The sequence below is a fragment of the Nomascus leucogenys genome, chromosome 19 (assembly GCF_006542625.1).
Source record: "Nomascus leucogenys isolate Asia chromosome 19, Asia_NLE_v1, whole genome shotgun sequence".
Taxonomy (NCBI): Eukaryota; Metazoa; Chordata; class Mammalia; order Primates; family Hylobatidae; genus Nomascus; species Nomascus leucogenys.
The window spans coordinates 47595940-47617073 of record NC_044399.1 but is presented as its reverse complement, the minus strand read 5'-3'; the positions used below and the strand labels follow the sequence as shown (position 1 = coordinate 47617073).

Below are 21134 nucleotides of genomic sequence, written 5' to 3'. Positions count from 1 at the left end.
GCAGACAAACAAAAACAAAAAAGGAATTCTTTTTATAGCACTTTAACTTTTGAGCGGAAGTACCTGCTGGTGTCTTCTGTTTCTTCGTTTGTTACACGCTTTTCTTTTAATTTGGTCCTCTTGAAAAGAATCAAAGTAGGGGCTCTCCAGGAGTTGGGAACAGGTTAATCTGTCATCTGGATTCATCTTCAGACACCCCTTTGGAGGAAGAGTATAGCAAAGCAGATATTAAGGGAGGGGCTCATTTTGTTACCGTGCCCATAAACTAAATAATAACTTGTTAGGATAAATATGAGTTTAGAAAATCTTCAAGTTTGTGTATTATCAAGTAGTTGGAGCTTGCTAATAGTTAGGATTGCTCTTCTTTTTGCTACTTTGTCTTTTGACGGCAGAATGAATGGATGGTCAGTGTCTCTCTGAAAGAGGCCACCTGTAGATCCGGTGTTCCCACCAATGACATTTTAAAATCACTGCTGAAAGCAAATTGTTTATAGCAGTCTGCAGAGTGTAGTCCCTGGACTAAAAACATCAGCGTCGTAGGAACTTGCTAGAAATGCAAAGTCTTGGGTCCTACACCCCGCCTGCCAAAGGGAATCAAAGCACTGGAGGTGGGGCCTGGCAGTTTGTGTTTAAGAAGCTCTCTGGGTGATTCCGATGCCCATATGCTCAGATTTCAGAACCAGTGGGTTAAGGAGATGACTGAGGAGGTGAGAACCTCAGTCATGAGAATGAACCTAAAACAAGGAAAATTGACTATACATTCATATAAAAATAACTACAGGCAAAACAGAAAAGGTGACATTATGACCCTTCTATATTTGAGACCATTAGAAGCCTCTAGGTCAGCTTCTGAGAGTGGGGAGGAGTATCACAGCAGAGGGGTCAGTGGGGGTCCTGACACAAGGAGGTTTTCTCTGAGAAACACTGATACTCCAGCCAGACAGTGGGACTTTGCCCATCAATAAACACAGATTATGATCCATAAAGAGCAGCTTTAAGCCAGACATGGTGGCTCATGCCTGTAATCCCAGGACTTTGGGAGGCCAGAGGTCTAGACCAGCCTGGGTAACATAGTGAGACCCCATCTCTCCTTTATTTGCATTTTCAAAAGGAGCAGCTTTACAATACCCAGGCACAGATGACCTGACAATTATTGCCTTCCATTATAAGAGAGAAATAAGGCTCACCACCATCGCAAACATTGTTTTGAGGCATTCTCAAGCCCAGACAATCGCACTGCCTGAGGCTGCCCCAGCCCGGCACTGCCGTGTGGTGTCTGTTCCTCCCTGACCCCAGCTGGCCTCAGATCTCTGAGATCCCTGAAGCTGCCTGCCCCTAAGCAGTGTCACCTGGCCCTTGGCAAGGGATCTGATTAGTCCTGTTCTCCAAGAAACAATCCTGCTCAGTAAAACTAGACTTACCTATCCCTCCATGTCAACTGCCTGGTCCAGGCAGATGACCCCTAATTAATGACCCATGCCATATATCAATTCCAGCTGCTGCTGGAAAAGCATTCTCCTCAAATCCTAATACTGTCAGGGCTATAATCAGGAGAGAAAGACTTTTTTTTTTTTTTTTGAGACAAAGTCTCGTTCTGTCACCCAGGCTGGAATGCAGTGGCGCCACCTCCGCTCACTGCAAACTCCGCCTCCCAGGTTTGAGCGATTCTCATGCCTCAGCCTCCCAAATAGCTGGAATTACAGGCATGCACCACCATGCTGAGTACATTTTTTGTATTTTTAGTAGAGACAGGTTCACCATGTTGGCCAGGCTGGTCTCGAACTCCTGACCTCAAGTGATCTGCCCACCTCGGCCTCCTAGTGCTGGGACTACAGGCGTGAGCCACTGCACCCGGCCAGAAAGACTATTTTGAATATAAACTGTGATAGTCTCTATTTCTTTATCACTCTATTCTGGCTTTTGCTTCCACTGTTCCATTAAAGTGGCTCTTGTTATTAATACCTCTGACCTCTACTTCCATATCCTTCAACCCATTATGTATTTTGAATTCTCTCTCGTCTCAATAGTGTTAGACACTACTGACCAAGCCCTCCTTGAAACTTTGTTTCTCTTTGGCTTCTCTAATCTCTCACTTCCCTTGCCCCTCCCTCCTGGCCACTCCTTTTCAAACCAGCCTTTGCTAGTTTACCTTCTTCTCTACTATGTTCTCCACTATGGTTGGATGAAATTCGTCAAGGCCAAATCCTAGCCACCCCTTTTTCTCCCATCTGTTCTTGGTTTCTAGGTGATCTCTTTGCTGCCTATGGCTTCAATTATCAAAGTTTACCAGAGATTTCCACATCTACAATTCCATTCCAGACCTCTCCTATGAACTCCAGACCTGCAGGTGCAACTTCTTACTTAACATCTGTCTCAAGGTCACTGTTATGGGTTGAGTTGTGTTGCCGCAAAAATATGTATATTGAAGTTCTAACTCCCAGTACCTCAGAATGTTACCTTATTTGGAAATAAGGTCTTTGCAGATGTAATTAGTGAAGACAAGGTCATAATGGCATGGAGTAGACCCCCTAACCCAATTACAATTGGTTTCCTTATAAGAAGAGGGAAGATGGTGTAGACAGATACACAGAGTGAATGCCATGCTGTGATGGAGGTAGAAATTGGAGTTACATTGTCACAAGTCAAAGAATGCCTGGGGCTACAAGAAGCTGGAAGAGGCAAAGAAAGAACCTCGCCAAGAGTTTTCAGAGAAAGCCCAGACCTGCCAATACCTGAAAAACCAATACAGGAACTGTACCTTTGCCACCTCTTCTACTTTATTCCCCATATGTCAATCATAATTAAGTCTTATCAGTTTTCCTTTCAAATATTTGTTGAATTTATTCACGTTGATTTTATATTTTTTTAGAGATGAGGTTTCACTGTCACCCAGGCTAGGCTAGAGTGCAGTGGCACAATCATGGCTCACTGCGGCCTTCAACTCCTGGGCTCAAGCAATCTTCCCGCCTTAGCCTCCCAAGTAGCTGGGACTAAAGGCAAGTGCCACCATGCCTGGATAATTTTTATTTTTTTTTTATGTTTTGTAGAGACAGGGTCTGATTTTGTTGTCCAGGCTGGTCTCAAACGCCTGGGCTCGAGTGATCCTCCTGCCTTGGACTCCCAAAGTGCTAAGATTGCAGGCACGAGCCACCATGCCCAGCCTCATTCATGTTTTTATATGGGCTTTCAAAACTATTGAAATCTAGTCCATCACTAAATACCTATGAATTTTCATTTTAAAGAACATTTTTAGATTCTTAGAAGACACTGCTAATGCTGAGCTCTCTCCATGGAGTCTGAGCTGGAACAATGTCCTGCTTGATTAATTCTGAAGCATTGAGATGAGCTGAGTAGAAGTGAGGCTTCTAAGTCCTTGCCTGCCTGGATTAATAACTTTCTGTATATCAAGAAGCTGAAGAATTAATCAGATGTGTTCCCTGTAGATGTGCTCCTAACGCAGAAAACGTCTTGAAGATGAGAGATGAGAAATCAAAACTATAAAGTCCAAGTCAGGATCCTTTTCTTAAATCCAAACTTCAAATTTCGCAGAAAACGCTCTAATAAAATTTCTAATAGTCTATAGTCTTCTTCTTGATGGACCAGCTGAAGCTGATGTAGTGATAGGATGGTCATGACTATGGAAATAAATGAGTAATAAATAAGAAAGATTGTGCTCATGGTCTTATTTTAAACCTAATGAAGAGAACACAAAAGATCTGCTGTAGATTGGCCACTGCATGCCACCACTCTCCTTGACTCTGCCATTGCCAAATACGCCATCCATCTGAGCAGTCCCTGCATAGGTTATGATTCGGTCCCATGGGATAAACACCAGTTATGGTAGCCAGTACTTATTTGCCATTAAAGATGTCTTGGGCCAGGCACAGTGGCTTACGCCTGTAATCTCAGCACTTTGGGAGGCCAAGGTGGGCGGATCATGAGGTCAGGAGATGGAGACCATCCTGGCCAACATGACGAAACCCTGTCTCTACTAAGAATACAAAAATTAGCCCGGTGTGGTGGCACGTGCCTGTAGTCCCAGTTACTTGGGAGGCTGAGGCAGGAGAATCACTCGAACCCGGTTGGTGGAGGTTGCAGTGAGCGGAGAACTCCAGCCTGGGCGACAGAGCAAGCCTCTGTCTCAAAAAAAAAAAAAGTCTCAATTGCAAAGAATTAAAGTCTTCTTTCATCTAACATGGGGCAGGATTCTATCAGATAGGGTGTGGCCCATGAAACAGGGCAATCCTTGATGCACTGAGAGGATTCTTGGGTCTTAGGTTGATACTTATGGGTCTAAATAAAATAGTTGAGTAACAAACCTAGCTTCATCTAAAACCTTAGGTAGCCAACCAGGGCTCTTCATCTTTGGAGATGAGGACAGGGAACTTGTCCTACATCTTGCAGTTTTCATGCCCCAGAGTTGCTTTCCAGGGAACCACAGGTTGTCTCTGGCTTCCATCTGATAATTCGTTGGGCTTGCAGTACTTTATGCCTCCCTTCTCCCTTGAAGGTTTTGCTAAATTGCAGGTGGGTCAGAACAACCTGTCAAGAACAAGGTCAGGGAACTGGGCTTCTAGGACAGGACCTGCTGAGTGCTGGGTGAAAGCAGGTCTGGGCAGTAAGATAGGGCAGGTGGCAGCTGAGGTCAGGTGGAGCAATGGTATGGGGAGTCCAAGAGCACAGGGGTATCAGGCTCTGACTCTCAGGAGGACTTAGGTTGAAGCACTCCAGCACTCTGGATAGCACCATGGCAGTGACCAGCACTCGCACAAAGGCTGGTCTACAAAGTTGACTCTAGGTCTGGATATCCAAATGTCCCCACCGTCTAGATCAGATGAGTCTCAAACTGAGCTGTTTATCGTAATCACCTAAGGGCATGTTTAAAGATACACGTGCCAAGTTCCCACTCATGAAAATTCTCCTTCTGAATCTGAGGCTAGATACTGGAATCCATATTTTTCAAAAGCTCCCAGGCCATTCTGATGAACAGCCACATTTGGAAGACACTGCTATAGACAGAACTTAACTGATTGTTAAAGATAGATACCCTCTCTGGTATCCTCATACCCTTTGTCCAGTGAGCTTTTGGTATACACAATGGATGGCAGGGTCACACACCTTCTAGTGTGGCCCCATTTGGTCAAGCATAAATGGCAGACTAGGCATAGGTAAGTTTCTTCTGCTTTTTATTTGAATCTGTCCTTGGTTTGGCATCTCTCTTGGGCCTAGTGCAGGAGCTAGGTCTGGTGTCTGCATGGCTCTGATTTTGCCTCATCTGCTAATGTTAATAGATATGTTAGAACAGTTACTGCTTAAATCACTGATGTCCCTTTAACTGGAATTGTTTTATAGCTCTTTATCATTTTCAATGACAACATCCTATTTTGGAATTATTTAATCCACTGTCCACCCCTCCTCAAATTACCAGCTTCAGCCATTACAATTTATAGCTAATAAGAGTTATAATTGATTCTTAAGTACCTTCATGAAGCTCAGAGCTACAGGATGAGTGTCTGAGAACTTTTCTTCAAGAGTTTCCTGAAAAACAAAGTTAAAACGTTCAATATTATATAAGAACAAAGTAATATGTGTGTGTTCATATGTGCATATGTATATGTGTGTGTGTGTGTGTGTGTGTATATTTAGAGACAGGGTCTCCCTCTGTCTCCCAGGCTGCAGTGCTGTGGCATGATCATAGCTTACTCCAACCTTGAACTCCTGGGCTCAAGAGATTTTTCCACCTCAGCCTCCTAAGTATCTAAGACTACAGGTGGGTGCCACCACACCCAGCTAATTTTTTATTTTTTTGTAGAGATGGGGTCTTGCTATGTTGCATGAGCTGGTCTCAAACTTCTGGCCTCAAGTGATTCTTCTGCCTCAGTCTCCCAAAGTGCTGGGATTATAGGGGTAAGCCAACTCACTTGGCCTATATTTTGAATATATTAGTAATAACAACAATTTAAAGAAAGACTCTCCAGTAGGTTAGATAATTCATTTTAAATATATATATATATATATATATATATATATTTTTTTTTTTTTTTTTTTTTTTTTGAGACAGAGTCTCTGTCACCCAGGCTGGAGTGCAGTGGTGCGAACTCAGCTCACTGCAAGCTCCGCCTCCTGGGTTCACGCCATTCTCCTGCCTCAGCCTCCCAAGTAGCTGGGACTACAGGTGCCCGCCACACACCGGCTAATTTTTTGTATTTTTAGTAGAGACGGGATTTCACCGTGTTCGCCAGGATGGTCTCGATCTCCTGACCTAGTGATCCACCTGCCTTGGCCTCCCAAAGTGCTGGGATTACAGGTGTGAGCCACTATGCCCAGCTTTAAATATATTTTTTAAATCATACTTTTATATAATTGTACACTGTAGTGTAAAGATCTGAAATACATAAAACTGAAGTTATTTTCTTAATTTCACAATGCCTTGCAGTTGATGCTGGGTAAATGTGGGTCCCAAATGCTCCCATCTGAAATCCTACAACAGTGCTATAAAATCTGTGCCTGATCTACTTCTAAGGATGCTTTTGAGTATTCATGAAAATACACTGGACTACATGCATAAGAGCACTACAGAAATCAAAAGAATGAAAAACACAACATTCAGAATGATGAGGAAAGAAGGGGATGGAGATGCCTGAGAGATAATGGTAGGAAACTTAAGACACTTAAGTTTGTTGTAGTTTATTCTTTAAACACATGTTATATAAATATTCCTTTGTAACCGTTAACCTTGCGGTTCAATCTTTAATTTTGTATTACATTTGTTACAGGTTTTAACAAAGACAATAAAAAAGAAAACCAGGCCGGGCGCGGTGGCTCACGCCTGTAATCCCAGCACTTTAGGAGGCCGAGACTGGTGGATCACGGGGTCAGGAGATCAGGACCATCCTGGCTAACACGGTGAAACCCCGTCTTTATTAAAAATACAAAAAAATTAGCCAGGCATGGTGTTGGGCGCCTGTAGTCCCAGCTACTCGGGAGGCTGAGGCAGGAGAATGGTGTGAACCCAGGAGGAGGAGTTTGCAGTGAGCCGAGATCGCGCCACTGCACTCCAGCCTGGCAGCCTGGGCGACAGAGGGAGACTCCGTCTCAAAAAAAAAAAAAAAAAAAGAAAAAAGAAAACCAGTATATAAATCAAGATATTATATGAAATAATTGATTTAAAATGAACAGGGTGTCTAGAGATGGTTGGGACCATTTGGACCTCAGGTTATTTGGACAGTTCACATCATAGATCATGATTTGCCTTCTCAGACTGCCCCATCCCCGCATGGCTCTGACTCGAGCATAGTTGGAGTGCGGACACATGCTTTTCCTGACAGTTTTTTCTTTTATAGGCAGATTCTGGACCATATGGAGCTTTAAAGAGCATAGCCTGAACTTAGGTAACACACATAGGAAGTCAATGTCTACAGAGAGTAAGAGAGAGAGTCAGGTAGTCATTGATATGTTTTTAAATAAAGGCGAAGACCATTGCAAGAGTAGAGAGATGATCCCTGTGATTTGGAGTTTAATGAGTACAATGGGGATCATTTTGTAAAACAACCTCCCATGTAAAAATATATGTTGCGAAGAAAGCTTTTGATTGATTCGAGCTTTGTTTTACAAGCCGAAAAAATTTTAAATGCATTTTTTTTTCAAAATAAAGAAGACTACTATAAATAGTCTTTATGATAATATAATTATTTAAGGGAAAATTCTCCTAAGGCTTTGACCAATGGATTAAAAGTATGTAGTATCTAAGATACTAAATATATTTTCACTTTAAATTTAACATTAATTTTTGAATAGATAAGACAAGTAAACATTTAAAGCATTTTTCCTGGCTCATTGTAATGTAGTTTTTATATAGTTTCTTCAGTATGTGTGATATGGTTTGGCTCTGTGTCCCCACCCAAATCTCATCTCAAATTATAACCCCCATGTGTTGAGAGAGGGAGGTGATTGGGTCATGACAGGGGTTCCTCCATGCTGTTCTCATGATAGTAAGGGAGTTCTTACGAGATCTGATGGTTTCAAAAGCAGCAGCTTTCCCTTGTGCCCTCACCTCTCTCTCCTGCTGCCTTGTGAAGAAGGTGCCTGCTTCCCCTGCTGCCATGATTGTAAGTTTCCTGAGGCCTCCCCAGCCATGCAGGACTGTGAGTCAATTAAATCTCTTTCCTTTATAAATTACCCAGTCTCAGGGAAGTTCTTTACAGCAGTGTGAAAATAGACTAATACACTGTGTTAATATGTCACAAGGAAAACAGAAGCCAAAAACACAAATATTAAAAAAGAAACAGGCCAGGCATGGTGGCTCATATGAGTAATTCCAGCATTGGGGAGGCTGAGGTGGGAGGATCACTTGAGTCTCGGAGGTTGAGGCTGCAGTGAGCCATGACCTTGCCACTGCACTCCAGCCTTGGCGGCAGAGTGAGACATCATCTCAAAATAAATAAATAAATAACCACTACCTCTTTAAAGAAAGCAGCAACACAAGTAATAAAATATTCAAAATAGAGCAGTTTACCTTGTCTTCTGGTTCAGGTATACTGATGTCATGGAAAAACCGGTTAAAGATTGATTGACGTCTTGGGATTTTACCTTTCCTGTAAAATACAAACCACATAATTTATCATAAATTTGGCAAAGAATAATCAAGTGTTTAAATGCTTAATGCCTGAAGGCCAGGCATGGTGGTTCACACCTGCAATCCCAGCATTTTCAGAGGCCAAGGCAGGTGGATCACTTGACGTCAAGAGTTAGAGACCAGCCTGGTCAACATGGCGAAACCCCGTCTCTACTAAAAATACAAACATTAGCCAAGCGTGGTGGTCCATGCCTGTAATCCCAGCTACTCAGGAGGCTGAGGCAGGAGAATCGCTTGAACCTGGGAGGCAGAGGTTGCAGTGAGCTGAGATCATGCCACTGCACTCCAGCCTGGGCGACAGAGCAAGACTCCATCTCAAAAACAAAACTAAACAAACAAACAAAAAACAGGATTAATGCCTGAAGTGCAGGTGTGAAAGAAATATTGTGCCTGATTGTTCCCTCCAGAGATGAGAGGAATGGGATTCTGCAGACGCATGCCTTCTCAGGTAAGGCCAGTTCTCCCAAACCAGTCTCTTTGTCACATGTGGTCACCATTCAGCCTCCATTAAAAGGTGAAGGCTGGGCGCGGTGGCTCACGCCTGTAATCCCAGCACTTTGGGAGGCTGAGGGAGGTGGATCACGAGGTCAAGAGATCGAGACCATCCTGGCCAACATGGTGAAACCCCGTCTCTACTAAAAATACAAAAAATTAGCTGGGTGTGGTGGTGAGCACCTATAGTCCCAGCTACTTAGGAGGAGGAGGCAGGAGAATGGCTTGAATTTGGGAGGCGGAGGTTGCAGTGAGCCAAGATCGTACCACTATACTCCCGCCTGGCAACAGAGTGACAGTCTGTCTCAAAAAAAAAAAAAAAAAAAAAGACAAGGTGAGAGAATGGCACTACGGTCTTTACACACGTTATCTCATTTAATCTCATAAATGAGATTTTGTGAGACTTCATCTCATAATCTCACAGCAATAGTTGTTATTATTATTATTTTTTCAGACAGGGTCTCTCTCTGTTGCCAAAACTGGAGTGCAGTGGCACGATCATGGCTCACTTTAGCCTCGATCTCCCCGTCTCAAGCAATCCTTCCACCTTAGCCTCCTGAGTAGCTGGGACTACAGGCATGCGCCATCATGTCCAGCTAATTTAAAAAATTTTTTTGCAGATATAGGGTCTGCCTATGTTGCCCAGCCTGGAGTAGCTGCTATTTTAAATCCCCATTGTACCAATGAGGAAAATGAGGCTTAGAGAAATTTAATAACTTGTCCAAGATCACACAGTAACTTAACAGATCCAGGATTTAAACTCAGGTATGTAATGTAAATTTCCAGAATCTTTTTAGGGAATGAATCAGACAAACAAAGTGTGGCCTGTAGTGGTACTCTACCCCACATTTTTCATGCTGCAGAATTTTCCATAATATGTTGGAACTGAACAGGGAACTGTCCAGCAGCTATGCTGCCAGGAGATCCTGTGGGAAGGAATTAACAAATTCTCATTTTGTGTGTAGAGGTATCACTTTCTTTGCATCCATGCTGTTGGCATGAAGCTGTGGCTCACTTTTAGGATTATGCTGACACACAATGAAATCTCACAAAAGAAACCCTTGGAGTCCCATTCCTATTCTGCACTTACCTGGCTATATGACTTCAGGCCAATCATGGAAGCTCCCTAAGCTTGTTTATAACATAGGCACAATTAAAAACATTATAACTTCCTTAACAGGTTTTTCTTAAGACTGAAAAAGGCGATGCGTATGAAAGTAATTTGTAAATTCTTAAGTACTATACAAAGAACATGTGTTAACATTATTCTAAACTTCAGCAGCCACTCCTAATCAGGAAGTAAAATCAGACTCTTAAGCTCTCAGGCAGGAGTCTGCCAAACTATGACCTGCAGGCCAAATGTGGCCTACTGCCTGTTTCTGTACAGCTTGTGACCTCAGAATTGGTTTTACATTTTTAAGCAGATTTTTAAAAGTCAAAAAAGATTTTTTGATATTGTTGCATGTGAAAACTATAAGAAATTAAAATTTCTGTTTCCATAAATAAAGTTCTGTTGGAACACAGCTATGCTCATTTGTTGACATGCTGTGTACTGCTGCTTTTGCACTACAATAGCAGAGTTGGGGAATTGCAACAGAGACTGTACAGCCTGCATAACCTAAAATATTTACCATATAGCTTTTTATGGAAACAATTTGCTGATTCCTGCTCTAGAGTAAAGGGGCGAACCTCTTTTATAGTGGACAGAAATTGCATTTGATCAAATATCTTAGATTAAGCTCTAGGCAGCTGACTCATCCTTATCCCTATCTTAGTCTGATATGGAAAGTAAATATATAGTTTATTCCATGGCTAACTGACTTTTCCTGGAAAGGGATCTGAGAGCTCCCTGAGAGGAGTTATGGTTCTACATGTTTAGAAAAGGATTGGGCTTTGGCTACAACCCAGACCCCACAACAACCACCCTGAGTGGCACTTTGAAGAAGCAATAAAACTCTCGTTTTTTATTTATTTTTAATTATAGTAACATATGAATGCTGTAACAATTCAGCAACTCTGTCGCCATAAAATGCAATTCATACCTAGTGTTCTGATTATCAGATAAAGTTGGTCTATATCTGATTTTCCAGGCCACAGTGGCTGGCCTGTCAGGAGCTCTGCAAAAACGCAACCAATAGCCCATATAACGACTGAAGAACCATAGTGAGTATCTCCCACAAGAAGTTCAGGAGCTCGGTACCATCTCGTAGCTACATAACCGGTGTAGGCATCTCCTGGAACTGCAAATGCATCAATCAGATCAGGTAAGTCAATTCTCCCAACATGTGAACTGCTCCCAAGAACACATCAGGCATTCAGGCTTCAATAACCATCAGAGGCCATGATGCTCTTAACAGTTAATGCAGTGAGGCACTAATTGAGGAAACAGTTACAGTGCATTGAGATAGTAAATTTGACATTCAAGAGCACTTTAGGTAATTAACACCTATTATTGTTCCAAACTGGGGCAACGGGTGGTGTGGTAGGGATGGGGAGGAATGATAATTTCTGGAGTGTGACTTTAAATCTAAACCGCATTGTTGGTTTCCACTTTACCATCAGCATGGTGGTTGTTGGGCGTTGAATTGCGTCCCCTCAAAAGATAGGTTGAAGTCCTAATTCTTGGTACCTGTGAATGTGACCTTATTTGGAAATAAGGTTTTTGCAGATGTAATTAATTAGTTAAGATGAGGTCATACTAGATTAGGGTGGACTCTAAATCCAATGACTTGAATCCTTACAGGGACACAGAGACACGGAGAATTCTATGTGATACTGGAGGCAGAGATTGGAGTGATGCAGTTGCAAGCATAGGAATGCCAAGTTTTCCCACATCCATCAGAAGCTGGGATAGAGGCTGGGCATGGTGGCTCACGCCTGTCATCCCAGCACTTTGGGAGGCCGAGGCAAGCGGATCATTTGAGGTCAGCAGTTTGAGACCAGCCTGGGCAACATGGCAAAACCCTGTCTCTACTAAAAATACAAAAATTAGCCAGGCATGCTGGCGCGTGCTTGTCGTCCTAGCTACTTGAGAAGCTGAGGCAGGAGAATCACTTGAACCTGCGGAGGCTGCAGTGAGCCGTGATCGTGCCACTGCACTCCAGCCTGGGCGACAGAGTAAGACTCTGACTCACACATATACAAAAAAAGAAGCTAGGATAGAGACATGGAAGGGTCCTCTCCTAGAGCCTTCAGAGGGAATGTGGCCTTGCTGAAACCTTGGTGGCAGACGTCTGGCCTCCAGAATTGTGAGAAAATAGATTTCTGTTGTTTTCAGCCACTCAGATTGTGGTAATGTATCATGGCAGCCCCAGGAAACTAATGCAGCATGAGACAAATGCATAAATTAATTTTTCTATCCAAATGTGTTACTTAGGACCCACTGTCACAAAGACCTCAATTTGACTCCTTGTACTATGTATGAGTCATGTGTGGTATGTGATAGACAGATGACAGAGAGCTGGGTGCACCCTCACTGCCCAGCCCTGCCCTATGCCACAGGTGTAGACTGCCTGGACCCAAGGCACCTGCCTCCAAGTGGGTGGAAGCCAATCCCAGAATCATCACAGGACCCTGAACGATCAGGAGCCGTACAAATGCATTACAGAGGAGGAACAATTGGAAAGCAGCCCGGCTTGCAGAGATGAGGTAATGGGCAATTCTCCTTAGTGAAGTCGTCGGGTAGCCCCAAAGAAGCTGCCACAAAAGGCAACCCAGAAAATAGCGGCTGCAGCTCTGACCAGAGAACAGTCCTCATAGGAGTGGGAAAAGGAAATAATCTTTACTTGCTCATTGCTCTTTTATAAAGTTATATAAATTTTTGAAGGATAAAAATTAATAAATGCCATAATGGAAATTTGGAAAATGGAGAATAAGAAGGAAAATAACAACCACTAACAATTCACTATTCACAGGCTAAGTCAGCTGTTTTATTTGTTTGGAACATTTTTCGACTTAAACGTCATATATGCTCACTGCAGAGAATATGAAAAAATACATAAGAAAATGGAAAGAAGGTAAATAAACCCAAGTTTTACCACCCAAAGGTACTTTGTGTTAATCTTTGGTGTATTTTGTTTGAGTCTTTTTCTTATTTACAGCATAGTTCTGAGTACCACTTTTTTGGAGGCAGGGTCATGCTGTTCCCCAGGCTAAAATACAGTGGCATAATCATAGCTCACTGCAGCTTTGAACTCCTGGGCTCATGCTATCATCCTGCCTCAGCCTCCTGAGTAGCTGGGACTATAGGGGCTTGAAACCATCCCTGGCTATGTATAGATAGAGGTCTCATTATGTTGCTCAGGCCTGTACAAGTACTTTTGATCATACTACATATAAAATTTTGTGTCCTGATTTTTTTTCATTGAATTCTGTGCATTTATCATGTTATTATAAACTCTTCCTAAACTTGAGTTTAATGGCTGCGTAACAGCTTACCAAGTGCATATGCCAGGATTTACTTTACCTTCCCCAAATTTTCCAATATTTTGTCACTACAAATAACACCACATTATTTTTCAATAATCCCTGCACAAAGCTTTTTCTGTATTTAGAATTATTTCTATCCTCAATAAAATACTGGCAAACCGAATCCAGCAGCACATCAAAAAGCTTATACACCATGATCAAGTGGGCTTCATCCCTGGGATGCAAGGCTGGTTCAACATACACAAATCAATAAATGTAATCCAGCATATAAACAGAACCAAAGACAAAAACCACATGATTATCTCAATAGATGCAGAAAAGGCCTTTGATAAAATTCAACAACCCTTCATGCTAAAAACTCTCAATAAATTAGGTATTGATGGGATGTATCTCAAAATAATAAGAGCTATATACGACAAACCCACAGCCAATATCATACTGAATGGGCAAAAACTGGAAGCATTCCCTCTGAAAACTGGCACAAGACAGGGATGCCCTCTCTCTCACCGCTCCTATTCAACATAGTGCTGGAAGTTCTGGCCAGAGCAATCAGGCAGGAGAAGGAAATAAAGGGTATTCAATTAGGAAAAGAGGAAGTCAAACTGTCCCTGTTTGCAGATGACATGATTGTATATCTAGAAAATCCCATTGTCTCAGCCCAAAATCTCCTTAAGCTGATTAGCAACTTCAGCAAAGTCTCAGGATACAAAATCAATGTACAAAAATCACAAGCATTCTTGTACACCAATCACAGACAAACAGAGAGCCAAATCATGAGTGAACTCCCATTCACAATTGCTTCAAAGAGAATAAAATACCTAGGAATCCAACTTATAAGGGATGTGAGGACCTCTTCAAGGAGAACTACAAACCACTGCTCAATGAAATAAAAGAGGATACCAACAAATGGAAGAACATTCCATGCTCATGGGTTGGAAGAATCAATATCGTGAAAATGGCCATACTGCCCAAGGTAATTTATAGATTCAATGCCATCCCCATCCAGCTACCAACGACTTTCTTCACAGAATTGGAAAAAACTACTTTAAAGTTCATATGGAACCAAAAAAGAGCCTGCATCACCAAGTCAATCCCAAGCCAAAAGAACAAAGCTGGAGGCATCACGCTACCTGACTTCAAACTATACTACAAGGCTACAGTAACCAAAACAGCACGGTACTGGTACCACAACAGAGATATAGATCAATGGAACAGAACAGAGCCCTCAGAAATGATGCCGCATATCTACAACTATCTGATCTTTGACAAACCTGACAAAAACAAGAAATGGGGAAAGGATTCCCTATTTAATAAATGGTGCTGGGAAAACTGGCTAGCCATATGTAGAAAGCGGAAACTGGATCCCTTCCTTACACCTTATACAAAAATTAATTCAAGATGGATTAAAGACTTAAATGTTAGACCTAAAACCATTAAAATCCTACAAGAGAACCTAGGCAATACCATTCAGGACATAGGCGTGGGCAAGGACTTCATGTCTAAAACACCAAAAGCAATGGCAACAAAAGCCAAAATTGACAAATGGGATCTAATTAAACTAAAGAGCTTCTTCACAGCAAAAGAAACTACCATCAGAGTGATCAGGCGACCTACAGAATGGGAGAAAATTTTTGCAACCTACTCATCTGACAAAGGGCTAATATCCAGAATCTACAATGAACTCAAACAAATTTACAAGAAAAAAACAACCCCATCAAAAGGTGGGCAAAGGACATGAACAGACACTTCTCAAAAGAAGACATTTATGCAGCCAAAAAACACATGAAGAAATGCTCATCATCACTGGCCATCAGAGAAATGCAAATCAAAACCACAGTGAGATACCATCTCACACCAGTTAGAATGGCCATCATTAAAAAAACAGGAAACAACAGGTGCTGGAGAGGATGTGGAGAAATAGGAACACTTTTACACTGTTGGTGGGACTGTAAACTAGTTCAACCATTGTGGAAGTCAGTGTGGCGATTCCTCAGGGATCTAGAACTAGAAATACCATTTGACCCAGCCATCCCATTACTGGGTATAAGGACTATAAATCATGCTGCTATAAAGACACATGCACACGTATGTTTATTGCGGCACTATTCACAATAGCAAAGAGTTGGAACCAACCCAAATGTCCAACAACAATAGACTGGATTAAGAAAATGTGGCACATATACACCATGGAATACTATGCAGCCATAAAAAATGATGAGTTCATGTCCTTTGTAGGGACATGGATGAAACTGGAAAACATCATTCTCAGTAAACTATCGCAAGGACAAAAAACCAAACACCGCATGTTCTCACTCATAGGTGGGAATTGAACAATGAGAACTCATGGACACAGGAAGGGGAACATCACATTCCAGGGACTGTTGTGGGGTGGGGGGAGGGGGGAGGGACAGCATTAGGAGATATACCTAATGCTAAATGACGAGTTAATGGGTGCAGGAAATCAACATGGCACATGGATACATATGTAACAAACCTGCACATTGTGCACATGTACCCTAAAACCTAAAGTATAATAAAAAAAAAAAAAAAAAAGAATTATTTCAAGGCCTGGCACAGTAGCTCACGGCTATAACCCCAGCACTTTGGGAGGCCAAGGCAGGCGGATCGTGTGAGCCCAGGAGTTTGAGGCCAGCCTGGGCAACATGCTGAAATCTTGTCCCTACAAAAAAATAATCAGCCAGATATGGTAGCATGTGCCTGTGGTCCCAGCTACATGGGAGGCTGAGGCAGGAGGATAGCTTGAGCCTAGGAGGTTGAGGCTGCAGTGAGCTATAATCATATCACTGCCCTCCAGCCTGGGCTACAGAGCGAGACTCCATCTCTAAAAAAAAAAAAAAAAAAAAAGGAGCCAGGTTTGGTGGCTCACACCTGTAATCCCAGCACTTTGGGAAGCTGAAGGGGGTGGATCACTTGAGCCTAGGTATTCGAGACCAGCCTGGGCAAAATGGTGAAATCTCTCTCTGTTAAAAAAAAGAATTATTCCTTTAGGATGATTTTCTATGAGTAGAATTATTAGATTGAGAGGTGTAAACATCATTTATAAAATTATTATTATTATTATTGTTTTTGAGATGGAGTTTTGCTTTTATTGCCCAGGCTGGAGTTCAATGGCACAATCTTAACTCACCACAACCTCCACCTCCCGGGTACATGCGATTCTCCTGCCTCAGCCTCCCAAGTAGCTGGGATTACAGACATGCGCCACCATGCCCGGCTAATTTTGTATTTTTAGTAGAGACGGGGTTTCTCCACGTGGGTCAGGCTGGTCTCGAACTCCTGACCTCAGGTGATCCGCCTGCCTTGGCCTCCCAAAGTGCTGGGATTATAGGCGTGAGCCACCGTGACTGGCCCATTTATAAAATTATTAAAGAAGTTTATGTTCTTTGTAGAAAACTTGGAAAATACAAAAAAGCATAAAGAAGAAAATAAAACATCACCCATCACCCAGAGAGAAACCAAATTAACCTTTCGGAATAGAACTGGGACCAGTCTGTGTGTGCAGCTATGTGTTCTTTTTCACTTAGCCCCATGTTGTGAGCTGGAGCATTTCTCATGTCATTAAAATCCTTTAAAAATATATTTTTACAGTATTAAGTCAGATAAATTCTTTAGCCATTTCCTTATTTCTGAATGATTGGGTTCCTCTTAATTTTTTTCTCAGTAATAAATGGTTCTACAATGAACATTATGTTGTATTATTTTGGGGGGTAGTATCTTGGATTATGAGAGATTCCTAAAAGTGAAATTAAAGCTGCAAAGGGCACTTACTGCTTTCTCAAGGATTCGTTCGAAACTGTGTTCCCACTAAAAACAACCTTGTGAGCTCTAAGTAGTTATTGTTTGAAAAATCTGGCTGGGCACGGTGGCTCACACCTGTAATCCCAGCACTTTGGGAGGCCGAGGTAGGAGGATCACTTGAGGCCAGAAGTTCGAGATCAGCCTGGGTCCCATGGTGAAACACTGTCTCTCCCAAAAATACAAAATTTAGCCCTGTGTGGTGGTGTACATCTGTCGTCCCAGCTACTCGGGAGGCTGAGGTGGGAGGCTTGAGCCCTGGAGGTGGAGGTTTCAATGAGCTGAGATAATGCTGCTGCACTCCAGCCTGGATGACAGAGTGAGACTCTGTCTCAAAAGAAACACACAAACAAACAAACAAACAGAAAATACTCTGCCAGCTTCATTGGTGAAGAGTAGTATTTTAATGTGCATTTATTTGATATCAGTGAAGAGGAAGATTATTTCATGTTTTTAGCCTTTTCTTTCATCTGTGAACTGTCAATATCTTGCTAATTTTTCTACTCAGAGCTTTTTTTTTTTTTTTTTTGAGATGGAGTCTTGCTCTATCGCCCAGGCTGGAGTGCAGTGGCACAATCTCGGCTCACTGCAAGCTCCGCCTCCCGGGTTCACGCCATTCTCCTGCCTCAGCCTCTCCGAGTAGGTAGGACTACAGGCGCCCGCCACTACGCCCGGCTAATTTTTTTGTATTTTTAGTAGAGACAGGGTTTCACCGTGGTCTCGATCTCCTGAACTCGTGATCCGCCCGCCTCGGCCTCCCAAAGTGCTGGGATTACAAGCGTGAGCCACCGCACCCAGCATACTCAGAGCTTTTGTGGTTTTCTTTTAAACCAAGTTATATATGCTCTTATCTATCAACCTATTACCAATTTTGAAATATTCTCTCCTTTGGTTATTGACTTTAAAATTTTTTTCTCTCTGTGTATATCTATATATATATATGAGGAGCTTAAATTTATTTTGTGGTAAAATACACATAATATAAAATTTACCACTTAACCATTTAAGATTGTACAATTCAGTGGCATGAAGTACATTCAGTGTTGCACAACCATCACCACTAGGCACCTCCAAAGTTTTTTCATCATCTCAGCCTGAAACTCTGTATCCTTTAAACAACAGCTCCCCATTCTCCCTTCCCCCAGCCCTGATTACCACTATTCTTTTTTCTGTCTCCATGAATTTGACTATTCTAGGTAGAGCATGTAAATAGAATCATACGATATTTGTCCTTTTCTGTCTGTTTTATTTCACTCAGCTTAGTGTTTTCAAGGTGCATCCATGTCATAGCGTATATCAGAATTTCATTTCTTTTTAAGATTAAGATTTCATTATATGTATATACCACATTTTGTTTATCCACTCATCCTTGATGGACATTTGGGTTGTTTCCACCTTTTGTCATTGTGAATAATCCTACTATAAGCATTGGCATACAAATATCTTCAAGTCCCTGTTGTCAATTTTTTTGGGTATGTACCTAGAAGTGGAATTGCTGGATCATACAGTGATTCTATGTTTAATTTTTTGAAGAACTGCCATACTGCTTTCCACAGCAGTTGCACCATTGTACATTCCCACTAGCAATGCATGAGGGCTCTAATTTCTTCCTATCTTTACCAACACTTGTTTTTTTGTTCTGTGTGTTTTTTAAAAATAATAGTCATCCTAATGGGTGCAAAGTGGTATCTCACTGTGGTTTGGATTTGCATATCCCTAATGATTACCGTAAGCATCTTTCATGTTCTTATTGGCCATTTGTGTATCTCATTTTTACTTTTTATTTTTTACATTTTTGATTAATTTTTTTTTTTTTTTTTTTTTGAGACAGGGTCTCACTCTGTCGCCTGGGCTGGAGCCATAGTGGTGCAATCTCGGCTCACTGCCACCTCTGTCTCCTGGGTTCAGGTGACTCTCATGCCTCAGACTCCTGAGTTAGCTGGGATTACTGGTGTGAGCCACGGCACCCTGCCTTATATATCTTCTTTAAAGAAATGTCTATTCTGATGGTTTCTGAGGAAAATGGTGGATAGGAGGCAGGACTAACTTGCAGCTACGACTCGGACAGACAGAGCAGCGTGTGGAGACTTACGTCATGAACTTTTGCTCCAAGAACTACCACAGGAACATACCACGAAAGCCGAGAGAATCCACAGACCCTTTGATGAAGGTGGATTACCGCTGCAGGCCCTGTGGGATAGCCAAGGAGCTCCGAAGACAAAGGTCATATTCTCCAGGGAGCTCTATAGCCCCACCCACTGCCTGATCCACCCTATGCTACCGCAGCTGATGTGCTCTTGAGAGCACCACCTCCTGGCTGGAGGTCAACCAACATAAAACCAGTGTGCATAACAAAAATACAACCAAGTCAACCAACATAAAACCAGTGTGCTTAACAAAAATACAACCAAGGACCCTCATAGAGTCCACTTCACTCCCCTGCTACCTCTACCAGAGCAGGTGCTGGTATCCATGGCTGAAAGACCTGACAATGGATCACATCACAGGACTCTTTGCAGACATTTCCTAGTACCAGCCCAGAGCCTGGTAGCTTCTCTGGGTGGCTAGATCCAGAAGAGAAATAACAATCAGTGCAGTTCAGCTGTCAGGAAGCCCCGTCCCTAGGGGAAAGGGGAGAGCACCATATCAAGGGAGCACTCCATGGGACAAAAGAATCTGAACAGCAGCTCTCAAGTCCCAGATCTTCTCTCTGACATAGTCAACCCAAATGAGAAGAAACCAGAAAAACAATCCAGTAACATGATGACAAAATAAGGTTCTTTTTTTTAAGACGGAGTCTTGCTCTGTCACCTAGGCTGCAGTGCAGTGGTGTGATCCTGGCTCACTGCAACCTCTGCTTCCTGGGTACAAGTGATTCTCCTGCCTCACCCTCCCGAGTAGCTGGGACTACAGGTACGTGCTGCCACGCCCGGCTAATTTTTGAATTTTTAGTACAGACAAGGTTTAGCCATGTTGGCCAGGCTGGTCTCGAACTCCTGACCTCAGGTATCTGCCCACCTTGGCCTCCCAAAGTGTTGGGATTACAGGCGTAAGCCACTGTGACTGGCCCAAAACAAGGTTCTTTAACACTTCCAAAAGATCACACTAGCTCACCAGCAATGGATCCAAGCCAGGAGAAAAATCTCTGAATTGACAGAAAAAGAATTCAGAAGGTCAACTATTAAGCCAATCAAGGAGGCACCAGAGAAAGATGAAGTCCAACCTAAAGAAATAAAAAAATATACAGGATATGAATGGAAAAATCTCCAGTGAAACAGAGAGCATAAATAAAAAAAAATCACAACTTCTGGAAATCAAGGACACACTTAGAGAAATGCAAAATGCACTAGAAAGTCTCAGCAACAGAATTACACAAGTTCAAGAAAGAACTTCAGAGCTTGAAGACAAGACTTTCAAATTAACCCAATCTGACAAAGACAAAGAAAAAAAGAATTAAAAAAATGAACAAAGCCTCCAAGAAGTTTGGTATTATGTTTAACAATGAAACCTAAGAATAATTGGTGTTCCCAAGGAAAAGGAAAAATCTAAAAGTTTGGAAAACATATCTGAGGGAATAATTGAGGAAAACTTCCCTGGCCTCACTAGAGATCTAGACATCCAAATACAAGAAGCTCAAAGAACACCTGGGAAATTCATTGCGAAAAGATCATCACCTAGGCACATAGGCATCAGGTTATCTAAAGTCAAGACGAAGGAAAGAATATTAAGGACTCTGAGGCAAAAGCATCAGGTACTATAAAGG

General features: G+C 42.2%; 1 protein-coding gene across 1 annotated transcript in view; it reads right to left on the bottom strand.

Annotated features, from left to right (window-relative positions):
* CDKL4 (cyclin dependent kinase like 4) overlaps positions 1-21134 on the bottom strand; it is a 67501-nt gene that overhangs the window by 556 nt on the left and 45811 nt on the right. The window contains exons 7-10 of the mRNA XM_030799782.1: positions 11170-11367; positions 8516-8589; positions 5482-5538; positions 64-198 (exon numbers count right to left, since the gene is read on the bottom strand). Of these exons, the coding sequence (XP_030655642.1) occupies positions 64-198; positions 5482-5538; positions 8516-8589; positions 11170-11367 (464 nt within the window). The remainder of the gene's footprint in view (positions 1-63; positions 199-5481; positions 5539-8515; positions 8590-11169; positions 11368-21134) is intronic.